The 12,374-nt window shown below is 35.0% G+C and overlaps 1 protein-coding gene across 1 annotated transcript in view; it reads left to right on the forward strand.

Moving 5' to 3' along the window:
* GNAT3 (G protein subunit alpha transducin 3) overlaps positions 1–12,374 on the forward strand; it is a 55,053-nt gene that overhangs the window by 36,017 nt on the left and 6,662 nt on the right. Inside the window, exon 5 of the mRNA XM_004045658.4 lies at positions 3,273–3,401. Coding sequence (XP_004045706.1) covers positions 3,273–3,401 — 129 coding nt within the window. The remainder of the gene's footprint in view (positions 1–3,272; positions 3,402–12,374) is intronic.

Here is a 12,374-nt window from a genome sequence, read left to right on the forward strand (position 1 = left end):
ATTGATGGACAAAATGATTAGGGAGAGAAAATAAGCTATATAAACTCTAGAGAAAAAATTTTCTGTAATTATTCATTCATCTTTATTTTAGACCCCAATTTCAAAGGGCACATTGCTTTTGGAGGAGTTTTTCCTAGCTCTCTGATGAAGGAGAGAGTGAGTCTCATTTTGTGATTATATCAACTTGAATAACTTTTCCTAAGTGTCTCAGCACCTACCACATTTTAATAGTACAAGGGATCTCTGCAGTGGAGTAAAGCATTGCTTTTCTAAACTATTCATTGGTAAAGGTAGTCACAATGAGTAAGAAGCTGAATTGTGGAATATTTCCATAAAATCTTGCTTAGTAAAGCTCTGGGTAGAGAGCTAGAGAGAAAGATAGATTAAAGTGGGCTCTCATTAATATATTTAGTCTTGTACAAGCCACATAGTTAAAATGGGCAAATAAATGGCATTTTATTGTATTTTCTAGTATTTAATTTTAGCTTTTTCCTTTATTTAAATACTTAAAGTATGTTTTACACTGGGACTATCTACTCCATTATAGATTCATAGTAAAATTTTAAATCTGTTCATCAAATTAAAAACAATTAAACAGTATCAATTTGCATTCATTTTGTAAATGTTGCCCATATTGTAATAGTTTTCAACTACCCAGATTACTGCAGGTGCAATAGAATAACAACAGGAAAGCTCATTTCCCCTGGGTCTCAGAGAAATTTCATACATAAACAAAAAGTAATAATAATAATAAAGTGGGTTTTTTTTCTGCTCTTAGGTGTCCTTAAAAGGAAAGCTTGCTGAGAAAGGTAGTTGAATGGTCATTGCTTTCTTCCAGAAATTAAGAGCAGATTTTTTTTTTCAAACACTGAATTATATTGGAAAACTAGATATAAAATGAGATTGGTACTACAATGTATGTCTATTTCATATACATTATATAGAGCAAGGTCTCTAACACTTTTTTCTTTTTTTGGTAAAAGTAAGATACTTATTGTTTTCTCAAATCTAGAGATCCTTCAAGTTAAGGCTAACAAAAAAGTGAATATAATCAGAATAAGGGAAAGGAATGCCATAGTTGGCAACATAACCTCATCAGTTCTAGCAAATTGAAAGAAGAGGGGTATGGCAGGGATAATCAGAGGAAACATTTTAGTTGACTGCATGGTTTGCTAATTGCAGCCATCTAGTGTGCCTTTAAAATTCCACGTGCTTTAAGAATTACCATAGACTTCACCAGGAAAAATACTAGTTTAAATAATTGGAAAAGAATTTAGTACTTTTAAATGATTAGATTCATATATGTTAAGGGCCTCTATTTGGTCTAAGCTTTAGATTATAGACTTGAACTCCCACATTCCATATCTGTTTATTTAAACAAGCATTTTAAATGCAAATTGTCAGTCTGCTAATGCTTCTGCTTTGCTTGAAATCATTCATACATGCAAATAAATGTGTCCTTACCAGGGTTTTCATTTAGGTATCATGAAATGAATTTAATCTTTATTTTGGTAGGTACATTTTTGTTTTTTTTTTTTTTGTTTTCTTTTTACTCTTGCGTGAACTAACTGACCAACAACACACCAACCACACATGCAGGCTTAGTTAATAGAAAATTCACAAAGGGATTTGCTTGCCAAAATAGAAAATAAATACACTAGCAAATCCTGCCAGTACTTTTTCCAATACATTTACATCTTGATGTTTCACTCTTTTTTCAAAAGAAAACTTAAGCTTTTTTAGAATAAAACAATGGTGATAAATTTTCATATTATATATGTTATGTGTTTCTGAGGTGTGATTTTTACTCTCGGCCGAAATCCCTTTGGGACACTTGTCCAACCTTAATTTGTTTCAGCTTAAAAGGAAAAAGATCCTCCAAGAATAAATTACCTATATTAATAATGAATTTTTTTAACTAATAAAATAATTTTGTTTTTTCAATCTTTGTAGTAGGTGCTAAGGCGTAACAGCTTCTCAGCTTAATCACTGAACAAACAATTTTTAACCCTGACTAACATTCAGCTGGATTCTACCTCACAAATTCTGTCTCGATGGAAGCACTTGAATCTTATCTTTCTATAAATGCGGTTCAGTGTAATGGTGAAATTTGTCATAAAAGCAATACCATGCTATTACTATTTGTATCTGAAATTTTTACAGAAATAGTGATATTGCTAAAACACTAAAAGCTTAGTATCAAAAGTCTAGACCAGTGGTTTTCAAATTATTTTTAAAGCAATAAAACACTTTTTTTTTTTTTTTTAGTATGAAGACATTATCTCGTTTCAAGAGTTAGGAAGCTGAGAGCAGGAAGCTGAGAGCAGGTTTTTTTTCCTCTAATTTAGCAGACTGTTATAGCATACACAATTTAATTAGACTTATTCCTGTTCATCACCACACCTAGATCCTGTGAGGGGAAAAAAACACCATATTCAGCCTGTTAATACTAGGAATTTTTAATATAGCTTCCTGGAAGGGGTAAAGACACAGTGATGCATTGATGGAAGAGGAGGTGGGAGTGGGGACAGTGGGTACCTTCACCCTTCTGTCCCCAGGAGAGCCAGGTCAGGGTGGGTTTGCAAATTCATGAGTCACTTCCAGCATAGACCAGGAAGAGAGACAAATGGTACTTCTTTTATTGCGCTAACTAGATATTGCAATGGCATTTAATGGAAATGGCTGAGTCTTGATGAGGCAAATTCATGCAAAAATAACAAACAACCTTCAAATTAGTACATTCGAACCAATCACTCTCATAAAACCGAAAATGCCGAAATTCAAACTACAGAATTTTGAGGATAATCTAGCCACTACCACTATAAGGCAGCTTTTAGTTTTGTAATGATCCAGGCACTATAAAGAGAAATTTTCTTTCATACTCCTATCCATATACAAGCAAATTTATCACACAAACCACATAAAACACAGGTTAAGGCAGTGTTGATTTAGGTGCCTTTAGAAGAGGACGCTGGGGGTCAGCTGTGTGCCACATTCAGCACTCTGCATTCTGCAACATTCCAGCTACCAAACTTTTAATTCTGATGAGCAGAGTTTGGAAAGTGCCTGTCTAGAATTTATCATTTTTAATAGATCCTACACTAAAAATTCATTTCTACTGAATCCTGGTTTCTTCAAACACAAAGTTAAAAATATATATATATATATACATACACATATATATGTATGTATGTATACATATATTATATATACATATATGTATGTATTTATGTATTATATATACATATATAATTGTGTTTTGTCTTTATTAGCTACCTTAATGATTTAGATAGAATAACAGCATCTGGGTATGTGCCAAATGAACAAGATGTTCTCCATTCTCGAGTGAAAACGACTGGAATCATTGAAACTCAATTCTCCTTTAAAGACTTGCACTTCAGGTATGATCAAATATCTTTTCTAACTGTAGACTGAAGTATGCATCAGGCTTAATATTTCCTCATGGAGAAAAGCTCTACCCCATGTTCAGGTTCAATAATCCTTGGATGTACTCACTAGCTCTAGTTTACCTTCAGTACCACTGTCCTTTACTGTCCTCCTATAGCCTCTCACCCCAACCTCTCATCCTGAGCCTCATCCCTCCTTCCAGGCTAAAATGCTTCTGGCTTGAGCAGGTGGGGACTAGATTTTACTTTCCTCATGCTTAAAACTGGCACTGTACTTTGGGGAAAGAAAAGAAAATGTATTTAAATAATATACAAGAAATGGGTGCCAGGAATCCTATTTCCTTTGCCTTTCTATTTTCCTATTTGCTTGAAATATTCCTATAACATCTGTTTCCTTAATTTTAAAATATGCAAATTACCAAGATGAGAATTATTTGAATATGATACTATTTACTGCAATAACAAGGCATATTTTATAACCATGTTTTGAGTATGAAAATGAATCATTATTTTCATTGCTGTTATATTATCGAGAGCTTCCTAGAAATTCTACTGCAAAATCACTCATTTACTATACCAAGAAATGGAAACCCATACTATAATGTTAGAAAATATCCCTTAATATTTAAATACCTTTTTGTATGGATTGTGGACAATATGGAATATTAAACATTAATAGCAGGTTCTAGCTGCATTGTTTAGTAATGACAAAAATCAATAAAAATATAACTAATAAAATTACTCTTGTATCAAACAATGAGAATAATCTTAAAGAGTAAAAAACTGGAGATAGAGTGGCATGAATTATTCATATCCACTTGTGAGGAAAAAGTAAGAAAATGGTAATTAATCAACATCATAAATTTATTTTAGTAAGATAAAAGCTTCAAATATTTTAAAGTATGTGTTATATATAATATCTAAGTAGAATGCCTATTATGTAGATAGTATATTTTCAACTAATACGGAAAAACTCTTCAAAATTCGTTTCTAAATTTTAGGACCCACAAATAGTTAATTTTCTGAAAGATGAGCCAAAGATTAAACCAGGGTAAAGGGACTGCACCGATTGGGATCAACATCCTCTCTTGGCAAATGTAGGAAAAGTTTGTCGTCAGTCTTGGCTTCACTATTGTATGGTTCTTTTTGGCAACTACTTTCTTCAGACTCCTCACCTTTGATCCAGTTTCTGGGTTTTCCTTTGAGGCCCTGAGTCCAGTTGTTTCTCCCCCTCTGCCCCTCCCACGCCAGTGAAAGCATTTTTGACACTGTCCCTTTTCTGTCTTACTCTTTCTTTTCTCCAGATGTCTCACTGAAACAGACTAGAACTGAGTGTGGGCCTTGAGGCTGCCCAGACCAAAGTTCCAATTCTGGGTTACCTAATAATTCGCAGTAGGAGTTAAGAAACACAGTTAACCTTTTCTTTATTTGCTTGACTAATGAGTTTGTTGTAAAGATTAGATGAAGTAAAGTCCTAGTAGAGAGTTATAACTTGATGCAGCTTACCTTTCATAAGCTAGTAGAACTCTTTGTGTCCTAGATTGTCTGGACCATAAACAGGTTTGGATAAGTGATGTTACCTGTTGAGTACCTAAAAGCTCACGACCCAAGTCACTCCCTACAACACCAACCAACTTGGTATTGTCTCAAAAATGATCACTCTCAAAAATTATCTTGTTTATGTATCTGTTCTTTAACATTTCAAACCTTTGTACTTGCTAGTCTCTTTGCCTAAAGTGCTCTGCCCCTGAATCTGCAAGAAACATCTCCTTCTTATCATTAAGTTCCAAAATCAAATGCATATCCTCATGGAGGCATAACCATCTTATCTATGTACCATCCATGCTTATCCCTGTCACTGTACAACCTCCAGCATGCTGATAAATGTTTAACAGCAGGGTTTCTGGGGCAGTAAGGCAATGGAGGGCTGGCTGATCGTAGCTCTTGATTTTTCTGGTGCAAATAACCCCACCATGGTCAATTTCAGTCAACCAAGGTGATGTCACTAAATGCAGAGTTGAGGAGAAATGCAAATAAACAGCTCTCACTAGCTAAGCCAGGGTGAGCCATAGCCACGGCAATATTGATACATCACACTGCTTTCCTTTTAAAAAAAATTATCAATATATGAGATTGCCTTGCTTCTTTATTAGTTTTCTCTTTTCGTTTCTGTTTCTATCTCATATGCCCCTGAGCTCCTGGAGGCTAGGGGCCATGTCTATTTATAGCTCTACTTCCAGTGCTTATCATAGTGGCTAGCATAGAGTAAGGATGAAGGTAATTTTTGCTGAATGAGTAAATGCACTATGCCAAACACTCTACATACACAATCTTTATACTTGCACAGTAACATCATGAGCTGAGTGTTGCTATCCATACTCAGGATAAGCAATCTTGGTTATCCTGAGGCTAACTGGATAGCCTCAAAAACTGGAGGCTATACTGAGATAAAAGATTTCCCCCAAGGTCTTTCACGGAAGTGCTAGAGATGGAATTAAAATGCATATCTTTCTGTCTTCAAAGACCACACTCCTTACACTGTATGGCACTAATGAGTTGTTAGATAAATTGGGTGAAAACCATTTTTCTGTAGAGTGTTTTTTTCAGTGTTGTTGGTCATTTATAATCTCTTTCAGAGGGAAGGCGGGAGGGAGGATAAAATGACAGCCTTTTGGGGAACTGTCTTTAAGTTGGAGGGTCATGTGGTCCTTTACAAGTCAGTGCTTCTAAAACCAGGGTACGAGACAACTGCCAATAAACACATAAATCCTCAGAAAATCATGGTCATTTTCTGAGACATCTATTTCACTCTGAACAAAGTAATATAAACAATCATAAAATTTTGAAACTTAATTATGAGTATGTGATGGTTAATACTGAGTGTCAACTTAGTTGGATTGAAGGATACAAAGTATTGATCTTGGGTGTGTCTCTGAGGGTGTTACCAAAGGAGATTGACATTTGAATCAGTGGGCTGGGAAAGGCAGACCCATCCTTAATCTGGGTGGGCACAATCTAATCACCTGCCAATGCAGCTAGAATATAGGCAAGCAGAAAAATGTGAAAAGACAGACTGGCCTAGCCTCCCAGCCTACATCTTTCTTCCGCCTCAGTTCGCCTCAGCTGGTACTGCCACCACATCAGCCGCCCTCCCAGAGATAGAAAGATGTAGGCTGGGAGGCTAGGCCAGTCTGTCTTTTCACATTTTTCTGCTTGCTTATATTCTAGCTGTGCTGGCAGCCGATTAGCTTGTGCCCACCCAGATTAAGGGTGGGTCTGCCTTTCCCAGCCCACTGACTCAAATGTTCATCTCCTTTGGCAACACCCTCACAGACACACCCAGAATCAATACTTTGTATTCTTCAATCCAGTCAAGTTGACACCCAGTATTAACCATCACAGAGTAGAATATAACATTTGCATTAATGTTTAAAATAAAATATTAATTTTAAAATACATTTTATTCTTACAATAGGACTCTTCAGTTTAGACCTCCAGACCCCCTTTGGTACATAGTCATTTTCCTGTGTCCCTTTGTAGTTTTGTGATTTTGTGAAGCACTATCTTAAATCATATAGGAAGGTGAGCTATTTTGCTTTTGCATATTATTGATCCTTATGAAGCAATGAGAAGGGTTTTGCTAATTCTCTATTACAGTATGAATGCTAAAGTGTAAGGTGTTTGTGAATTGGATTGTGAAGCCCAGCTAGAAATTATTTTGATACAATATTCTCTTGGCTGGGCGTGGTGGCTCACACCTGTAATCCCAGCAATTTGAGAGGCCGAGGCGGGTGGATTACTTGAGGTCAGGAGTTCAGACCAGCCTGGCCAACATGGTGAAACCCCGTCTCTACTAAAAATACAAAAATTAGCGGGGCATGGTGGCACGCCCCAGTAATCCCACCTATGCAGGAGGCTGAGGCTGGTGAATCACTTGAACTCCAAAGGCAGAGGTTGCAGTGAGCCAAGATCGCGCCACTGCACTCTAGCCTGGGTGACAGAGCAAGACTCTGTCTCAAAAAAAAGAAAAAAAAAAAAAAAGAACATTCTCTTTACTGTGCAACTACCACCTCTTCGCTATATACTAAAACAGGTTTCAAGCTTGTTTTTGTTTTTTTAAGAGGCTTTGCTTTTCGTCTGACTCAAGACAATGTTATTAAAGGCATTTTCAGTGAGGAAGAGGATGGAAGATACAGTACCTCCTTACTCCAATGCAAGGAATTTTTCTAAAAACAAGTCTTTATTTAAACAATAAAATTTGGAAATACTTAAATTTTGTTACAAAATATTTTAAAATATCTTTTTCTTGAGGAGCTATTTAAAATTATTTAAATACAGTTTTTAGTTTAGTTAGAGCAATTAAGATATATTAATCCTTTAATAAATTCTCACCATTAAATAGCTTTTCTTTCAAGTGCTAAATAGGATAGTCCAAAAGTGCACAGGGTTTTGGAGTGTACAATTCTGTAGTATTTCAAAATAGGAAGTATAAAAATAATGTACCTTCCAACTTTTTTTCAGCAAGTGCCCAGGTGTTAAAATATATTACATTAGCATTGATTTGTATTCACATAGCATAAGATGTCTTATGACTATTTAAAACCAAAGGCTCAATTTACATACTAAATTAGATAACTCTAAAATTTTACATAGGAACACCAAAATGAAAAATTATCTCTGCCAATGTACTGTATCATAATTGTGTATCATCTAATTCAATGGAAATTACTGTAGAGTTCTTATCAAACCAGAACTGCAACTGTCAAACTGATAAAATAAATTATCTTTATAGACATTAATGTACTATGTAAGTGGAAAATGCAGAGCAAATGTGAGCCCTCCTATTGTTACAGAATAATTCCTCAGAACAAATAACTTAGAAATGTATTTACAGGGATTTAGCAGACAATTATAGAGAAGAAACTTTCTCCCTAATTTTTCCATGATGGAAAAACAGAATTGAAAGGACTTAAAACTATATGGGAGCTAAGGACAAAAGGTTAACAATTATTACAACACAGAGCTTTAGATTTCATAAATTACCATAACTGTTTATAAGAATGTATGAGCAGATCTATGATATAAAAGAAACTACAGTTTTCCTGAGATATGACATTGAATTGTGTATATCGTGGTCATTTGTGTGGCATATGCATCATCTCAGATAGGAGTGAATCTGGCTGTCCATCCAGCAGCTACATTTCAATTTGGCTTTGCTAGTCTTTATAAGATCTCATAGAGCAATAACTCATATATACTATATATTTGTTTCAGGCATGTTTATGGTTAGTATTACCAAAATAATAAGTTATAAAATATGATGTTTAATTGATTCTAGTGACAGAATTTATTGTGATGGCTTTATGAATTACATTATTAAATAATCGGAGAACTATCTAGTGGGCATTTGAAGTTTCAAGTGCACACACACATTTAGTAGAAAGTATATAATGGTATTAAAGATTCTGATGATTTGGAGAGCTTGGCTCCCTTACAGTTATAAATCCTTTTGATTCTGTTTTTTAATTGTGAGGATTTAAGAGACTTAGTAAGACATCTGTGCACATCCTTCCTGTCTGCAAGTATCTACCATTCTCTGTTTTCAAGACCAGAAACAAGGGAAAGATTGGTTAGGCCATTTGCTATGGGTGTGTAGTGAAGACACAGATCCACCTGGTCTCATATGTAACCATGATGAGAAATTATAACAACTGCAATAGAGACTAACATCTTGAATAAATCCCATTCAATAGAATACCTTAAAATAAATTCCTACGCAGATTGAGTTTCATTTTTATGTAATCATATACATAGTAGAGAACGTCAGAAAGTGATTTTTCAAAGATAAGTACATGCTTATAGGATAAGCAAAGACATCTAACAAATAAATTACCTGCAGAAGCATTGTTGATTTTTAGCTACTGTAGATTATATAATAATTTTACAAGAATTATAAGCGGTAGATTATATTATAATAATCTATTCTGATATGAAATGTGAATAATCTCATGTGATCCAATATTTAGCCAACTGTTTAACATAAACCATAAAGCTCAAAGCTTTGCCCACTGCTTACTAGAACTGTAAAACTCAACTGTTGAGTCAACTGTTTAATATAAAGCTGTAAAACTCTGATGGTTTGCCCTGTATTAATGCCTTGGTCAATTTAACAAATAATCAGTGTTCGACTGTCACTTAAAAGCCTGGCCTGTCAATTTTTAGCTACATCATAAATTTTAGTTATTTAAATTTTTTAACTTTAAGAATTCCATCAAATGTCAGACTTAATAACAAAATACATATTATCCCTCCTTAAAAAAAAAACTTAAATAAGACCAAAAAACCCCACACAAAATCCCAAATGAGGACTGTAAGTTCCATGTAACATCGTGGAAGTTAAGATTTATTATTTTATTCAGGGAGTTAAGAGTATTCAAGCACATCCATTTCCCTCATTAATAATCTATTATATTTGACCAATCCAAAACTCCGGGCAGCAAATATACATGTTTTCTCTGATTTTAAATTTTGTCTCTCACAGAATGGTCACAATAAAGCTTTTTGTTTTGATTTCATTTTTATGCATAAGGGAGAATATTCCTTCGGCCAAAAATATAAGCAATTACTTCACTTTGGGGATCTCCCAATTGTTTTCATAGGTAGTAATACTTTACAATTCCATAAAATAAGGACTAAATTAAAATTTTGGGAAAAGCTAAAACTGAAAAGTATGAAAAATAAATGACTACAATATTAGCAAAACAAAATGTAACTAGTCTTAGAGCTAACATAGTGTCCAAGAGAATTAATACAAAAACAAAACTCTGGCTATTGATCTGATTTGCTGATGAGCATTTCAGTTCAATAATAGCAGATGGCATTAGAGAAATGTTCAATGCTCCCTGGACCTATGTCTCCTATGTCAATCTGCACACACAAAAATATTGTTTATCAAACGAGTCATAAAATGAGACGATTATAAGCATTCAACCTAAGATAGACTTTCAGAATCCATTTTATCTATATGAACAAAATGCTAAGACTGAGCAATCTTTGTCCTCTCTTCCTTGGGAGAAAGCCAAGCCACTTAAAACATGTTTATTAGAAACTGCATGATATGCTGAAAGAGCACTGGGCTAAAGGTCATAGTACATGAGTTCTATCCTTTACTAATTGTGAGTTTAGGAACAAACCACCTTAGCCTCTCAAAGGCCAGTTTCTTCATTTTGGTAAAGAAATGGGTAAATACTATTTTCCCTTCAAAGAATTGTTATGAGGAACATAAGGCCATGGATTAGAATTTATTTTTCAGGGAGAGCACACAATTCCAATATGACTTTTATTCAACTGTAAGGTATTATTCCTGCAATTGTTACTTATCACAGTTGTACATATTTATCAGAAGAGGAGAATAGCTACCTCTTACACCTGTTAACACATCATTAGTAGGCTGCAAAGAAGCTGACTCATCAGAGAAAATTAAGACATAGCCAATGAGTTTGCTGTTACTCTGATTTTCATCTCAGAGATGCTTCAGATGTTTCAGATTTGGAGAAAAGCCATTTGAGAACATTATGTTGTAGAAAATAAAATATGTAGGAAGTATATGAAGTTTCCTTTTTTCCTCCTCCTGGGGAGTTTATGTCCCCCATAGAACCCACAAATTAGAGTTCCCATATCTTAATTCCTACTATTATTTTTATCATTAACCCCACACACACCAAAAAACAAAACTATTAGCATGAGAGAAATAAGATGATTTTTCTCTGAGGTAAAATATTTGGTCACTATGCAGGAAATCTGAGCAATTACAAAGTCACCTTAAAGAGAGGAGTTTCTCAGACTTTTAAGATGTGAATAGAATCTAACAATATATAATCTAATTGAAAATGTGACTAAAAGAATACGAATATCAATCGGAATGAAAGAAAATGGCATAACTGGGCATAAAAGCAGGGAAAAGCAGACTACAAACAAAGGTTGACAAGACTAATGCAAGTTCTGCTTAGTGGAGAAAACTTACCTGAGGCATCCTAGAATTCGATTCCTACAGCCCTGCCATCACTGCTGTGGAAATGGCACATTGGGCTCCCTTAGCACAAACATTCCATTACTCTTTGTCCTGGCTCCATGACTGGTTTGTCATTAAGCAATGGAAAAGGTTCCCCCCCCCCCCCACCTTGGAGTGAAAGGGATTAGGACTATGGAAATCCTTATGGGTTAAAAACCCCGTGGGTGGGGTTAGAAAGGGTGGTTTCAGTTTGAAAAGCCCACCAGGAGTTTAAACCTAGTAATGTATACTCTACCCTCAGGTCCCCCAAATCCATAAGTTAATCATCATTGTTCAATCACAGCATCACATTTCTTTGCCAAAAAGTGATCCACAATATATTCATATATGACCAAACGGAGCATATATGTACTACATCTGAAATGCATTAGGTGATTATCTTCGTTAAAAGAAAAGAACGAAACCTCCCAGAAGAAGGGAGTTTAATTTTTTTGCCCAGTGACCTGTTTGACAACATAGAACTACTGCCTGGCCTGGGAGAAGGATAGACTCCACAGTGAAGATAATTTCTGTCCACTAGTGAAGGTTTGAGAGCCAACTGCAGGCACTAGTACTAGTTGTGCACCTCTGTTCCAAGTAAATAGACTTAGCAAGTTAACAACTTTCACAGCATAGCTATCATAGCCACAGAACCTATTGAACCTATCGTGGTGCCAGCCAGGTACATAGCAGCCTCAACAAATATCAGTTGAAATAATAATTCTTAGGCAATTTGCTTAAGGGCCCCTCTGAAAAAATAAGAATGCTAAACGTACCTACCTTGCAAGTTCCTGAAGAGGTTTAAATGAGTTAATTGCTGTAAGGTGCTTATATACCCGACAAATAGTAAACTCTTATTAGGTGTGTTAAATTAAGATGAATCCATTACAACTGGTGATGTGGAACATGAAAGTCAT

The sequence above is a fragment of the Gorilla gorilla genome, chromosome 6 (assembly GCF_029281585.2).
Source record: "Gorilla gorilla gorilla isolate KB3781 chromosome 6, NHGRI_mGorGor1-v2.1_pri, whole genome shotgun sequence".
In the NCBI taxonomy this organism is placed as follows: Eukaryota; Metazoa; Chordata; class Mammalia; order Primates; family Hominidae; genus Gorilla; species Gorilla gorilla.